Raw genomic sequence first — 15,901 nt, 5'->3', positions numbered from 1 at the left:
AAGCCAGGTTGTGTGGGGGAGCTGGCTGTCACCAGAGATGGGGACCATGTGACGGGGGTGATGGAGTGGCCGCCCACTCTGTCGTGTTTTTGCAGGCTCACTATGGCTCCCGGGTGGAGCACAGACTGTACTGGAGGTAGGAGTGGCCAGGGCGGAAGCTGGGCAGTGGCTGAGGTGGGGTGGCTGTCCTAGGGACACAAGGGAGGGGCCAGCATGGCGGTAACCAGATGGCAGAGAAGTGGTCAGATTCTCAGTGCTCTGCTGGAATGTGCTGCAGGACCCACATGGGGAACGTCACGTGAATCCCCACTCCCCTCTGGCCTGGGGACCCCTTCCCATGTGAGCAAGGCTGGCACTGAGCCTAGGGTCTGGCACACAGGAGGTGCCCCTCCTTCCATGGCACTAAAGCACTTACCTGGATGAGCAGGGGAGCAGGTGCTCCAGCCCCAACCTCGGTGCTTCGGGCTCCACCCTCTTCGGGGTTAACGCTGCATGTGGCCTCCCCTTCCAGAAGCAGAGTGAGCTCTAACCCAGGCCCCCCAGGCAGCCCCACAGGCACACACCAGGTCATACACCTGGAAACCCGTGTAGGACCTGACCGGAGACCGCACATCTAAAACTGAGCCCCCACTTGCACATCCAAATACTGGCATTCGGACAGGAACCACCCGATCAGCTCGTCTTCACGGGGCGCTTCCACAGCCCAGTCCCTAACGGGGGGCAGCAATGCTGTGAGACCGCCAGTGCCCAGACACTCCTTCGGTGCATTTACTTGGCACGTGGTGGCAGGGTGCTGCAGGAAAGGCGTGCTCCCCAAACACAGGCAATTCTTCTCTATCCAGACTCCCCAGTTCAAAATCAGAAACCTAGCAGGCCAGCCTCACTTCCCAGCTAGCGGCAGCTCAGAAACCATGTAAAGCGACCACAGGGTCCCTATGCACCTAGTGCTCTTCCCTACGCAGCCCTGCATTTCCCAGCTTCCTTTGAGGTCCGGGCCACGTGGCTGATTGTGGCCAACGGGCTGAGTGGATCTGACGTGTGTCGCTTCTGGTTTGGGGCACCTCGGCCCTGGGTGTGCGTCCTCCACACTTTCCCTTCCCCCCGTGATGCTCATCTCTGGAAGCCAGCCCCTGGGAGGGGAGGCTGTGAGACCAGCACAGGCTGCATCTCTCCGTTGCTGCAGGAAAGGCAGGGGATCCTAGAGGGGGTGGGACGCCCATCAAAAAATACATGAGTCAGAAATAAACCCTTGTGTTCATCTCCTAAGAGTTTAGGGCTAATTTGGGACCTCAGCGCAGCCTGGCCTATCCTAACATAGGGAGATTCTCTAGAGTAATTTTGGCCACAGGGGACTTTGCCTGGTTCGCGTTCTAGATGACCAAGGTCACGTACCACAAACACATCACTGCTCATTGCCCCAACAATCCCATGGGGCAGATATGAGCAGCCCCATTTTCTAGACCAGGCATCTGAGGCACAGACGTCAAGCGACTTACCGAGGGTCAAAGGCCAGCAAACCACAAGGGCAGGCAGGGTCAAGCCCAGGCTCTGTCTGCTGTGCTGTGCCCACACCCCACTAAACCCCACCTGCTGCTTCAGCTCTCACGTCCCAGTCCTGGATGGGAGCTCCCACTGGAGACAACGGGTTTGCCACAAAGAACAGGAAGCAGGCAAGAGGTCACCCCATCCAGACCTCTGAAGGACATGGCAACGCCGCTAACGCCCCAAAGAATACAGAACCACCGTTCAGTAAGAAACAAAATATTTTTTTTTACTGTAAATTATTTGCAAATGTTCATGTCTCCAGTGTAAGTCATTAGAAAAAGATCCCCAAGAAAAACTTGGTTTATCTAATGTGAAAGAATGGTATAACTTACAAAAAAATAAATATGTATTTCCACCTTAAAGAAGAAAGTTGCCTCTCTGGGTTTGAAGTCAGCAATTATGCATCTTGGAGCAGCAGTGACCTTCCTCTGTGTCTTGGGTCTCGCTCTGGTCTCTGAGAAACCTACAGGACGGGCATCGAAGGACTCTGCTTCTCCATCTTCTTCCAGGAACACAGGGACCACCCGTCTGTCGCCTGCCGGCCGACGTGGCTACTCCCTGGGAATGCTGCTCCTCAACCAATGCTTCCCTCCCAAGAAGCTACAGTCTTGAGATTGTTGTTCTCCTGGAGCAGCGCTTAAAAACAAAAAAGCCATAAAAACAACAAAAAAAAAAAAAGAAAGAAAAAGCGATCACTGATCTTCGTGAATGGGTCCTTTCCTTGTCGTGGAAGAGACTCGGTAACGCAAGGTCAGTTCTCCACACCGCCATCCTTCAAGCCACCCAGATGCCAAGGGCGAGAGAAGAAATCTAAACGCGCGGAGGCGGCTCAGCAGGGCTCTTTCCAGCACGTACCGGGCGCTCGCGGCCTTGACCGCTTCCTGACCAGCGGCTGACCTTCTCTCGGGGCCTAGAGCAGTAAAGCCATTGCAGCGATGGGTAGAAGAGGGAGGAAAGAAAGCAAGACAAGTGGAGGAGGATCTGAACGGCCGGCCGGGCTGGGGAGTCGGCCCTGAGATGATCTCTGGGGCCCAGAGCTCCGGGTCCGGATGGCCCAGGGGTCCCACTGAGTCCCGTCTGCAAGGCGTCGGTGGACGTGGAGGATGCCCCTGGCCTGGGAGGCAAGTACTGGTGGCGCAGGGCTGGGCCGTGGGTTCCCAGCGTCTGAACGCCTGGAAGACCAGATGGTGGGAGAGGAGAGGGTCCTTGGCCCTCGGGGTACTGCCCGAGGTGAGAGGGGTCTTCCCAGGCCCCTCACCTCCCATCTGCAGCCCCCGGGAGATGAAGCACTCCGGTGGAGCCAGACGAGGACGCGAGAGGTACGGAGACAGCCGTCAGGGGCCACGGAGCTCCTCAAAGACAGAACTGTAGACTTTGGCTGGAGAGATCTGAGGCAGTTGGCTGGATTTGGTCACTAGCTATCTTATGAAACCAATTTCTCTGGCAGTCTGTCTGCCAAAACCTCCTTGCAGAGCACCAGGAGCACGAGCATGCCTTCCCAGGGGCGTGAGAACGGCAACGGAGGCAAGGCTGGGGAGCGCTTTGGGTGGGCTGTACCTGGGTCTCTTCTGCTTCACGGCCAATTCCAGCTTGGGGGCCAGACGGTGGCTGCTTTGCATGTTTTGGTTTTGGGGGTTGGTTGTTTTTTTTTTAATTTTTGGTTTCAGTATACAGGAGGCTTAGGTTTGCAAGGATAGTGCCTCACTGTGTCATTCTTGGATGCTGGCAGGTCGGCCCTGCAATTCTGACGGGGCTCACACCAGGCCAGCATCTTTGGCCATGCTGTAGAAGAGACCTCTCTGCTGTAGGAGGTCGGAGGGCTGGCCGCACTCTCGGATCTCTCCCTTGTCCAGGACGATCACCCTGCAAGAGGAGGAGACACAGACATGAGCAACAGGGAAGGGGGTGGGCACCTTGTACCCCCAAGTGCCACCCAAACGAATCTCTGGCTTTGGGTCAGGCCCCCAACATCTTCTGCTAGGACTGCTGGACTGCTGCAGTAGCCTTCCAGCTGGCTGCCATCCTTGAGCCCTTCTGCTCAAAGTCAAAGTCCTGTGATGCTCACCCCCAGGACTGGCTCTCTTTTTCTAGTACCTTCCCAGTGTTTATTGTCTATCTCCACACCCAGCCCCCACCTGACCCAGAAGGTCCCACAGGTAGGCTCCTTATCTGCTACCCCCCTCCTGAGTCTCCAGCGCCTACAACAGGGCCGGGAAGTGAGAGGCACTCCACACATGTGTTGACTGAACAAACGATGCAGTGATGCCAGCAGTGCCCAGGGGAAAGAGGGCTGTCACCAGACACAGGACGAAGCTGAGTGAACGGGGCCATCCCCTGGCCGGGAGGCCTCCAGTGCCAGGAGCCTCACCTTGTGTAGTCCATGATGGTGTTGAGGCGGTGCGCGATGGTGAGGACGGTGCAGTCGTCAAACTGCGTCCGGATGGTAGACTGAATGAGGTCATCGGTTTCTAGGTCTACGGCCGCCGTGGCCTCGTCCAACACGAGGATCTTGGTTTTCCTCAGCAGAGCCCGGGCCAGGCACACGAGCTGGCGCTGCCCGACGCTGGACCAGGAGACAGAGGGTCAACACCATCCCTGCCCCCAAGCCCAGGCCTGCACTGCAAGAAGGGACGGGGGACACGTGGTGTCGCCGAGACCAGGAGGGCCCTGATACTTGCCACCCTCCCTACGCCTGCGCCCCGGCACATGTTACTGACTGCTCGGGACATTCCTGCTAGTGAGCTAGAATTGGGCTCGAATCGTGTTCCAAACAGGGCTCGGAGTGGATATCCAAACTAACTGACCAATTCGACATGGGTGGTGTAGCCGAGCACTAAATGGCCCCATTCCCGTACCTTCCCAGTTGACTCGGGACTCGGTCGTGGGTCTTGCTTTGGTCAATGGGATGGTGGCAAACATAAGGCCAGTGGAGGCTCGCAGAGGGAATGCACGCCAGGGCTTGCTCACACGTGCCCCTGTGCTATCACCATGACACCGTGGCTGGGCTGGGCCGCTGGAGGAGGTGGCGCCTGTGAAGCCGACCCTAACTGCCACAGTGGACCCCCATCCACACATGGGAGCCAAGAACAGCAGAGCGCCACATGCTGCAGCAGCTGAACACATCCGAGGTTTGGTGGCTGGTTGTCACCGGGATGGGTAAGGCATTAATGACACTGGAGCAGGACTCAGGTTCCCCGAGGCAGCGGGTGGAGACTCAGAGGGCTCAGAGACGTGCTATGTACCGACCGATACAGAAGCCTTTCAACAGTCGAACAACTAACAATCACTCTGAACCAACTAAACCCAGTGTGAGAAAGGAACCACAATGGCCATCCTGGCTACACCTCACGGTACAACGGGACTGGACTGAAACTCATCTTACCCACGCTGAAATCAAGGCTCCAAGGGGTTAAGAGAAAACGGCTCATCCGTGGCAGAGCTGGGACTCAAACCCAGGCCGGACACACGCAAAAGGACAGAACTGTTCAACACCTGGACGGAGGTGGAGCCCAGGAGGCCCGACCAGGGCCTCACACCCCTGCCTACCTCAGGTTCTCCCCGCCCTCTGCACACTCTTGGTTCAGCTTATCGGGAAGGCCTGACACGAAGTCCTTCAGGTGAGCCAACTCCAGGGACGTCCAGACTTCTTCGTCTGAGTACTGGCTGAATGGGTCCAGGTTCATGCGGAGCGAACCCGAGAACAAAACAGGGTCCTGTTCGGGGAGAAGACAGCAGGTGAGGCTCACGTCATCCTGGATGCGCACGGGGTGAACAGGGGGGACGTGCAAAGTTCCAGCCAGAATTGTTCAAGACAGGGTTCCAGGGTTCCTTGGAATCACTATTTCTGGAGATATGAGTAATGAGGGGGGAGGAAAGGTTCGGAAAAATCCTGGGGTAACCGTAATAGAATAGATTTCTTTTGGCAAAACTTCCCAGAGCCTCCAGTACACAGAAGCTTCTGGAAGGTGGAAGCAGCATGGGTAATTCCTTGGCATAAAGTACTAGGGATTCCTCCTTGTTCCCTGCCTTCAAAGGAAGAGTCTTAGAAGAAATTTTAGGAAAAATAACATAACAAGGCAACTCATTAGGGAATGGCCCCCTACAGGAATCAAAGATTCGTATTTCTTGCCTGGCTCTTGAGAGGCTTACTTTTGTCCTGAGTGGAGCCAGGAGGAGTAAAAGAAGGATACCCAGTTAATTTCCACTGTTATTTATACACTAAGAGGAGATTCAGTGGCAAAGCGACAGTATTATTTCAATGAAAATAACAAACTAGGAAAAAAAAAAAAACAAAGTAAGAATACATTCACATTTGTCCCCAAAACATGCATACATGGCTCTCCGTATGCCCCACTCATGCCCCCGTTGCACCCAGACCCCACCTGCGGGATGATGGTGATCTTGACGCGCAGGTCATGCAGGCCGATCTTGGCAATATTGATATCGTCGATAATGATCTCCCCCTCGGCAGACTCATTGATCCGAAACAAGCCCAGGGTCAGGGACGACTTCCCAGCTCCCGTCCGCCCCACGATGCCCACCTGTGTGACAGGAAGGGCCCAGGGTGAGGTGGGAATGCTGGTATCTGGGTGTCACCTCCCGTCTGTCCCCAGTGTCTGCCCTAAAGCAGTTAAGTCATCTGGTCAACCCAGCACCCACCACAGCCTTCCCCACCGACAGCTTCCCAGGGACACTCCTTCAGGGGCCGTGCTGGCCAAGGGTCAGGAAGGACTTCCTTCTCTGTGCCAGCTCTTTTTAGAACTAATGGTAATCAGCCCTCTTGATAGGTTAGTACAGACCTCCTAAAGGGACAGGGCTCGGCTGAGCAGAAGGGATTTTCCATAAAGCCCTATTTTTGTTTCTAGGTAATAGTAGTAAGTCAGGTGTTTTCCTCATACTGTTTTTCAACCCTTTGACGGTGAGCTTCCCATCCCGAGCTGTGGAAGTATCTCAAAGATTCAAGTAGATCCCCCTGCACACCTCCTCCCTCCATCCTGGCTGCACGAGCAACAAGAACTTATGGATAGGACCTGGTCTCCATTCATCCTCTCTTGCTAATTTTTTTAGATTTTTATTTATTTATTCACGAGAGACACAGAGAGGGAGGCAGAGACACAGGCAGAGGGAGAAGCTCTATGTAACGAGCCCGATGCAGGACTGGATCCCAGGATTCCGGGATCATGTCCTGAGCTGAAGGCAGACTCTCAACCACTGAGCCACCCAGGCATCCCTCCACTAATCCTCTCTTGAGGAAACAGCGCTCCGTGTTCAGTGGCCAACAACTGACATTCCTGACATCCAATTACAACCCTTCCCTTCTCATCCGGGCTCTTGAAAGGCAGGCTTCCTCCAGCCTCTAACCGAAATGTCAAACAACAGAGACTCACGATGGAAAAGTGAGCCATAAAGATCACCACCCACTCTGTTTTTCCCCTTGTTCACTTAGAGAAATTATCTAATGAGAATGAAACATTCTGAGCCTTGAGGTAGAAGGGTTTAGCAAATGCCTATGTTCAGGGGATCCCTGGGTGGCTCAGCAGTTTAGCACCTGCCTTTGGCCTAGGGTGTGATCCTGGGGTCCCGGGATCAAGTCCCGCATTGGGCTCCTGGCATGGAGCCTGCTTATCCCTCTGCCTGTGTCTCTGCCTGTCTCTCTATCATAAATAAAATTTTAAAAATCTTTTAAAAAAAATGCCTATGTTCAGAGATGAAAGAAACACTGTCCTCTGGCAGACAGCTGGGAAGACCCTTCCTCTGATTCCTGAGGAGGCTCTAAGGGTCTCAGGTCAAGGATGTCTTCCAGGAACAGCTTGGGACTAGGGGTATGTTCCAAAATTCTGACAATCTCACATGTTCACTGAGCTATCCCTCGCGGTGACGATGGCATCTTTCTATTCTAGGCGTGAGGAACTCAAATGCCTACGGGAGCCCAGTAGGCATGTAAGTGAGACAGGGAGGGACCAGGTGAGCTGGGAGGCTCTCGTCTAGAAAGAAACCAGGCAGGGAGTGTAAGCCCAGTGTTGCTAGATTTTCTGCAAGAAACGCAGGAAGTTGGGGCACCTGGGTGGCTCAGTCGGTGAGGCATCCAACTCTTGGTTTCGGCTCAGGTCATGATCTCAGGGTCATGTGACTGAGCCCCACATCAGGCTCCACACTTAAGATTTCTCTCTCCCTTTGCCCTTCCCCCTACCACCTGCCTGTACACGTGTTCTCAAAAAAAAAAAAAAAAGAAAAAGCAGGAAATGGATTTTTGTATAAGACACACTTGATTTTTCAATATTTGCAATGTATTCATATTTTTTTCTAAATATTTATTTATTTATTCATGAGAGACAGAGAGAGAGAGAGAGAGAGAGTGAGAGAGGCAGAGACACAGGCAGAGGGAGAAGCAGGCTCCATGCAGGAAGCCCGACATGGGACTCCATCCCAGGACTCCAGGATCACACCCTGAGCCAAAGGCAGATGCAAAACCGCTGAGCCACCCAGGCATCCCTGTATTCAGATTTTTTTCAAAACATACCTCTGGGCCTCATCTGGCTCCCTGCTAACAATATGCAAGGCACCTGGGACACTCTAGCAGCTTCTACTTCCACAAACCCCTCCTAGATAAGGCCACCCCACGGAATCAGACTGTGATAAACTGGAGAAACGATGCACCTGGTTGCAAGCTATGTCCCGCTGTCAACGGTTGGGGGAACAAGACGCACCCACCTTTTCCCCTCCGTTGATGGTGATGTTGATGTGCTTGAGAACCAAGTCCAGGTTTTCTCGGTAGCGGAGGCCGTAGTCCCGGAATTCCACTCGGCCCACCTGAGGCCAGGTGCTGGGCGGAGCCATCTCCTGGATTTGCCAGGGAGCCTGTGATGAGGAGGAGGTGGGGGAGAGACAGGGTAAAAGATTTTAAGTCCGTCTCTGGAGCCTCAAGGCTACAGGTTGTGGCTGCACAACCCCTGTGACGTCATCGCCTTCCCTCTGGCTCACTCTGCTCACCCCCATGGCTGCACTGTTCCTTAGACGCACCTGCACACCCCACCCCTGGGCCTTTGCACACTCTGCATGGAAGACTTTTCCCCAAACTCCCCTCTGGGCATGCTCCCTCACATGCTGCACATCTCAGGGCCATTCACACCACCCCTGTGCTCTGGGCCCTCCATCCCCTCCTTGCTTCATTCTCCTTCAGACCATGTGGCAGCTCCCTGCACCCTCCGGGGCCGACAGCACACAGGAGGGACTCCGTGAATATTCACGGACCGAATCAATGAATGAGTGGTCTTCTCTGGACAGACACGAGGGCAGAGGTGTTACTCTGAATGGTGTTGCCTTCTACGTGTGGAGTGGAGGGCAACTGTAAAAGCAAAGGCTGATGCTTTTAAAGATCACGGTCACATGACCTCATTTAATCCTCACTACAATTCCATGAGTGGGGTCCTTACACATGAGGAAACCGACACAGAGAGGGTAAGTAACCTGCCCAGGGTCACACAGCCCTTAGTTCTGAAGAGCTTCTTAGTTCAGTTCAATACCTCCTGAGTGCTACAACTGGGTGTGCTCTGGGCCAGCCTTGGGGCTAGCTTGGGGGAAACTGAGAAATGGGAGACGACAATGAAAGGGAACTTTCATCCTTTCTTCTCCATAAACTTGTTAGATTATTACTATTTTTTACAACAAGCATACTTTCCTTTCATATATTTATGTGTATAAATGAAGGGGATAAGCTCTACAAACATAGGGGGCCCTGGAAGAGAAGTGGGTGGAACTTTCAAACTATGAAAATATATGTTAACATAAACATTATGTTAATTAATAACTATATTCACACACAAATATGTATTTTTATGGTGGTAAGATCCTGGATGATCTTTACTTTCTTTTGTATTTTTCAAGCATATTCTTATTCTAAAAACATAAAACTAAAAAATCAAAAGAAATAAAAACATGGCACTTTAGAGAAAATTAATTTCATACTTCAGATGATGAACTGCATGGCGTGAGAAATTGATCTTAAAAGCTATTGTGCAAACATTATATGTTCTCATTCATTTGGGGAATATAAATAATAGTGAAAGGGAATAGAAGGGAAGGGAGAAGAAATGGGTAGGAAATATCAGAAAGGGAGACAGAACATGAAGACTCCTAACTCTGGGAAACGAACTAGGGGTGGTGGAAGGGGAGGAGGGCAGGGGGTGGGGGTGAATGGGTGACGGGCACTGAGGGGGGCACTTGACGGGATGAGCACTGGGTGTTATTCTGTATGTTGGCAAATTGAACACCAACAAAAAATAAATTTATTATTAAAAAAAAAAAAAAGCTATTGTGGGCAGCCCAGGTGGCTCAGCGGTTTAGTGCCGCCTTCAACCCAGGGCGTGATCCTGGAGACCTGGGATGGAGTCCACGTCGGGCTCCCTGCATGGGGCCTGCTTCTCCCTCTGCCTGTGTCTCTGCCTCTCTCTCTCTCTCTCTAATGAATAAATAAATAAAATCTTTAAAAAAATAAAAATAAAATAAAAGCTGTTGTAAAAAAATAAAATCAATGCCCTGGGAAGACCCCTGGTGTAATACATATTTATCTCCACAGGGGGCGCTCGCACCATTCTGATCAACACCCTCCAATGCCGCGGGACCTGGTTCCCTGGAGTGAGTTAGAGCCTGAGTGTTAAGGACGGGGCACCGCTCACCTCTGCAGATGCCTCCAGACAGCTGCAGCAGGGCCCTGCTCTCATCCCCAAGGGGCACTTTCTGGGGAGGCAGCGTGCCAGTGGTAACCGTACAGACCTGCCATTTGCCAGCCATGTAATCTCGGGCAAGTAACTTAACCCTGTGTCTCAGTTTCCTCATCTGTAAAATGGGATCCTGATAGAATGAGAATTACGAGGCTACGGAGAGGTTGTACGGAAGAACTCCATGTCAGATGTGTAGTACAGGGCCTGACACCCCTCCGAGGGCACAACATGTGTCCCTATCATTACCGGTGCTGTCTCTCCAGGCATTACCATGATCGTCACGATGGTCACTACCACTGCTCTCGGGGGTGGTGTGCAAGCAGAAAAAGGCAGTTCTAAGGACAATGGGCCACTGAAGTCTGGACACTTGGGTCCTACTCCCAGCCGTTCTGACCACGTGTGACCTTGGATCAGCCACTGTCCCTCCCTAGGCCGCCCTTTGTTCCACCTATAAAATGGGGACTTCCGTTGAATAACTGCAGGGTTCCCCAAACTTTGGCCAATTCCCCACCAACATCCACATACTGATTCTCTTGTTAGTGACTTTCAGTGCTTTGAATCAACTCACTGGTAAATTAATTTTTAAACTTAAAGGGGAAGCTAGTGTCTCATTTTCCATAACAGAAACCCTCATACACATATGTGACAAGTAACAGAAGACAATTCTTGTTGAATAGAGGTTGCCTGTTGGGAGGCACGCAGGCTGTGGCTCAGCGGACTGTCCGGGCTAAGTTGCGGTGAAGAGGTCAGGAGAGGTCAGGCCGGGGGCTGGCTTTACCTCTTTCTCCGTTTCTGAATACTCCTTCAGCCTCTCCACGGCCACGATGTTGGTCTCCATCTCGGATGACATGCGAACCAGCCAGTTCAAGTACGTGGTGACCTGAGGGCAGAAGAGCCACATGGAGCTTCTAGAGCGAGCAAGAGTTGCTTTATCTTAGGAAGTAATTACCAGTTACGAAATGTTTTAGGTAAGATAAGGTCCAGAAAACAGCAACCTCGTGCACAGCCACCACCCGGATGGGCTCCACTGTACTTCTTAAGCAAACACATTTCAAAATGACCCCTGGGCCACGCAAGTCATCAGAGAAGATATCAGAAAATATCTTTAACTAGGTGGTAATAAGAAAACACAACATATCCAAATTTGGGGGACCAAGCTAAAGCTGTGATGAGAGGGAAAGTCATAGACAGAAAAGCATGTTTCTTGTAGCCAGAGGCATCCTGTCGGCCGTCAAAGGCTTTCCTGGACTAATGGGGGAAATCCAAGGGTCTCCTTTGCCCCAGTGCCAGTGGGTCACCGGGCTTCTCACAAGCTGCTCGGTCCCTTCCCCCTCCCTCAGCTCCTGGCCGGATTCAAAGAATAGGCCTAAGAACCTGACAACTGACTCCACCATTAAGGGAATTAGAAAATCCAGCTGAAGGGCGCCTGGGTGGCTCAGCTGGTTAAGCATCTGCCTTCAGCTCAGGTCATGATCTCGGGGTCCTGGGATCGAGCCCAGGTTGGGCTCCCTGCTCAGTGGGGGACCTGCTTCTCCCGCTCCCTCTGCTGCTCCCCCTGCTTGTGCTCTCTTGCTCTCTCTCAAATAAATACAATCTTTTTAAAAAATGCAGCTGAGAGCACCCCCCCTTACCTGCAGGGAGAATGACACGGACAGAGCACCCCCTCTTACCTGCAGGGAGTAGGACACGGACAGGCCCACCAAGCCAGCGCTGAGACTGTGCCTGGAGATCACGGAGAACAGGGCAGCGAACAGGACGATGCAGTTGCCTACACACTCCAGCCGCACGGCCAGCCACCTGCCCACAGACACGCGGATGGACGGACAGACAGACATGAACACACACACACACACACACACACACACACACACACACACCTGGAGTCAGCTTTCCAGAGATCCTGTTTCTGGTTCAAGCCAGGGGTGGGAGGGTGGCTGGGGTGGGCACTTTGCTCACTGAAATAACTCCCCGAGAGTTCCCGAGAAAGGCCTTCTCTGACCTCTCACGGGGGAAGGGGGAGCCAAAGGGACCCGGTCTCTCTACTTCCTCATTAATCTGGCAACCCCAGGGATTAAAACGGAGTTCTCCAGAAGCACACTTCCCAGGAAACCGAAGCTTGCCTTTTTAAGAACCAGCTTTTTCTCACTGGAAGCTTTAAAATATACCCCTGCAGACCCATCTTTAAAATGATATCTGGGAAAGTTCCTAAATACCAAGAAGCCATTAACTGTAAGAGGCACACCACTGATTTAAAATAACCTTCCCTTGGGGCGCCTAGCTGGTGATCTCATGGAGCGTGTGACTCTTGATCTCGGGGTTGTGGGTTCGAGCCCCACGCTGGGTGTAGAGATTACTTAAAAATAACCTTCTCTTGGCAGGAAAGGGGAGAAAGGAGAGAAATAAGCTACTTTTCAATGTTGCTCTACTGTTCCCAGAGCCAGATCATCCTCCTTCTAGAAATGTTAAAATGTATTATTTTACTTCTTAAAGTATAAACAGACATATTATTGGCTTAAAGCTTACTTTTGCAAGATATCACACGACATTAGGACTATGAATGTTTTAAGGTATAAAAAGCATTTTAGGGGACACCTGGGTGGCTCAGCGATTGAGCGTCTGCTTTTGGCTCAGGTCATGATCCTAGGATCCGGGATCGAGTCCCACATCGGGCTCCCTGCATGGAGCCTGCTTCTCCCTCTGCCTGTGTCTCTCATGAATAAAAACCTTAAAAAAAAAAAAAAAACACTCTAGGGAGACAGGTGTCTCGATCTTTTTTGGCACTAGAGCCCCTCAGATTCATGTGACTGATGTTCCCGGGTATGTAGCTTCTTCCAAAGAGCCAGATTTGACAAACTCTAAGAATTCTGCAGGGGAGCACAGGGTCTCCAGCAATTCATGGTCTCTGCCCCAAGTCTTACAGTCTAGGGTTCTACTATGTATGATGGGGCTGGCGTTTGATTAGGATGGGTCGCTCCCAGGGTGCTGTCACCTTCTTCCCAGAATTTTCCATCCCACATCTCAAAACATATATCCGGACATGAGTGAGGAAGATCCCCTTTTAGGGATAAATCAGACACTTTTCTGAATCTAGTTATCAACAAGTACCAAACGTCTGCCCCTTCTTCTGAATTGATGCCAGGACTGGCGGATGGCTTCCAATGCTCATCACAGGAGGGTGGTGGGTGACTGCCTCTCAGCCAAGAATGGGGACACGAAAAACACTGGCGGAGTCGGCCTGTCCCTGATGATCTCGTATAAGTAAGTAAATACGTAAAGGACAGCTGTGGCAGTAGTTTCTGACTCTGGAAAACCGTGGCCTCTGCATTGATGCAACGCCTGGAGCTGCAATGCTCCAGTCTGCTTTCCATGGTTGTTCCGTCCTGTTGGCCCAACCACTCTAGCCGTCCCCCATGCGAGGGCCTGAGCCTGGCTGCACACCCTCCACCCCCAGGAACTAAGCAGCGTTCTTGGACTTTCACCTCCATCCCACGGGCCTCCTGCGCCCACCTGTTCGCCACGATGCTGGGGTAATAGGCCTTCTGGTTCTCGTCCACCTTCAGGTCACTCTGGCGGATGAAGCGCTCCTGCTCCTCGAAGGCACGGATGACGCTGACCCCCAGCAAGGTCTCATTGAAGTGGGAGTACACCGGGGAGCGGCTGACCGACTCGAGGCGCTTCAGCTGCCGGGAGGAAGCCACGTAAAACCTCTGGGGGAAGAGAACGGACCAGGGAGTTGGCAAGGCCCCTCCCACGATGCAGTGACAGCAGCGAAGCCTCATGCAGAGCCCACCGTCCTAGCAGAGTTCCCTCCCACCCCCACCAAAGAATGAATTGTTTGTTTGTTTGTTTATTTATTTGAAAGAGAGAGAGCACGAGTGGGGGCAGAGGGAGAGGGAGACGCAGACTCCCTGCTGAGCAGGGAGCTGGATGCAGGGCTCGATCCCAAGACCTGGAGATGGTGACCTGAGCTGAAGGCAGATGCTTAGCCGACTGAGCCCCCAAAAGTAGCCCCAATTGGGGCAGGTCATGCCCCAATCCTTGTACAGTTTTCAGTACTTTCACAGACACCAGCTCATGTAACACTCAGTAGACCCAGGCATAAAGCAGCTCTCTAACCTCCCCGCTTAGGTCTCGGGGCTACAAGCGGCCACAGGTGGCCGAGCTGGGGTCTGGACTCGGGGAGCCCGGCTGTGAGGTGCCCACTCCACGCTGCACCGTGTCCCTGAGCTGCTGACATCTGGGGTGTCATGAACTCAGCAGTGTGGCTTTCAGCACAGGCTGTGAGGACAACCAGGACTCGGTTGAAAGCCCGATGCCCCCGGGCCCGTGGGCAGACATCCATCTGTTCTGCTCCTGCCCTAATAACCAGGGCGGACGGAACAAAAGCAAATCGCCCACTGGAAGCTTCGAGGAGCCAAGAACAGATGACGGACCGGTCACCGGAGGACACTGTGTCCTCAGTGTCCTTCTGTGTACAAACAGACTGCGGGTCCCCACTCCAGGGATCTAACGTCCATGCAGCCGCTCCGCAAGCGGCAGAACCAGACACACGGCCAAGGCACGGAAACACGGGTGGGCAGGGATACGGGCTCCCGGGGCCGTTTCGGGGCACAGTCCCCCCAGGGGGCTCTCACGGGGCTCTGAGGTCAGCAGCCTTCCGGGCCCCAGCCACTCCGTAAACTAATCCAGGGCCACGCCAACCAGGACAGTCCCGGGACGGTGGCTCTGTCAGCCCTAAGACGGGACAGGTGACCCCCACTGCCCTGAGCAAAACCCGGACGCCTCGGCCCTGCGGGATCTGCCCCGTTACCCTCAGCCGTGATGCCTCCTCTCCGGGCCTTTCTAAACATCCCGGATGCACATCATTCCCACGTGTTTTCCCTGCTCAACGTATGCCATTTGCCATACGCTCAGGCTTTATTGACCACAGAAAGCTAAACTGAGGCGTATTTGTGTTTAAACTCAGTTAAAAAAAAAAAATGTATATATATCAGCTTCCCTCTTAAACTCCATTCCAGGGACCCCTGGGCGGCTCAGTTAAGCGTCTGCCCTTGGCGCAGGTCATGATCTTGGGGTCCTGGTTTCGAACCTCACATCGGGCTCCCTGCTCAGCGGGGATTCTGCTTCTCCCTCTGCCCCTCCCCTCTGCTTGATCTAATAAGTAAATAAATAAAATCTTTAAACAGCAACAACAACAATGAAAATAAACTCTTTTCCAGGAGACATAATCCACCTCCTAGATTCACCTTACTTACTCTTTCAGACCAAGTGCCTGGTGCTCGTGAACAAAAATAATGCTTGACACGTACCTGCCTGATACAGGCAGCGGGCTGCGAGCTAAGGTACTTGGACCTGTGGCTGGGTGGGTTTCACAGAGGCCAGAACATTCCACAAGATAGAAATGCCTCCTTTTGGCAACAAGGAAGCCCCAACACAATTCCATATCCTCACCTCTCTTGCATCACCTTTACATAAAAATGACTTGCTTTTAAATTAAAACAATAAGGGCATCCCTTTGGCCTGGGGCATGATCCTGGAGTCCTAGGATCAAGTCCCAAGTCGGGCTCCCTGTGTGGAGCCTGCTTCTCCCTCTGCCTGTGTCTCTGCCCAACCCCCCCCCCCCCCCCCCGTGTCTC

The 15,901-nt window shown here is 52.8% G+C and overlaps 1 protein-coding gene and 1 long non-coding RNA gene across 3 annotated transcripts in view; one reads left to right on the top strand and one right to left on the bottom strand.

Moving 5' to 3' along the window:
- Window positions 1-1,745: 1,745 nt before the first annotated feature.
- The window catches only part of ABCC1 (ATP binding cassette subfamily C member 1 (ABCC1 blood group)), a 136,180-nt gene continuing 122,024 nt past the window's right edge, over window positions 1,746-15,901 (bottom strand). The window contains exons 24-31 of one of the 2 annotated variants that reach the window (XM_077906741.1): window positions 13,773-13,972; window positions 11,936-12,062; window positions 11,044-11,145; window positions 8,257-8,403; window positions 5,928-6,086; window positions 5,092-5,258; window positions 3,914-4,108; window positions 1,746-3,408 (exon numbers count right to left, since the gene is read on the bottom strand). In XM_077906741.1, the coding sequence (XP_077762867.1) occupies window positions 3,300-3,408; window positions 3,914-4,108; window positions 5,092-5,258; window positions 5,928-6,086; window positions 8,257-8,403; window positions 11,044-11,145; window positions 11,936-12,062; window positions 13,773-13,972 (1,206 nt within the window). In that variant the 3' untranslated portion in view covers window positions 1,746-3,299. Of the gene's footprint in view, window positions 3,409-3,913; window positions 4,109-4,400; window positions 4,780-5,091; window positions 5,259-5,927; window positions 6,087-8,256; window positions 8,404-11,043; window positions 11,146-11,935; window positions 12,063-13,772; window positions 13,973-15,901 lie in introns of those variants that run through there. The other variant, XR_013384956.1, reaches the window with a different exon arrangement.
- LOC144319043 (uncharacterized) lies at window positions 2,342-12,043 on the top strand. The gene is made up of 2 exons (XR_013384958.1): window positions 2,342-5,280; window positions 10,121-12,043. It is a non-coding gene; the product is annotated as an uncharacterized LOC144319043 (long non-coding RNA).

Source organism: Canis aureus, chromosome 8 (genome assembly GCF_053574225.1).
Source record: "Canis aureus isolate CA01 chromosome 8, VMU_Caureus_v.1.0, whole genome shotgun sequence".
NCBI lineage: Eukaryota > Metazoa > Chordata > Mammalia > Carnivora > Canidae > Canis > Canis aureus.
Note: the sequence above shows the minus strand (reverse complement) of the source record. Positions and strands in the feature narration are given on the sequence as shown.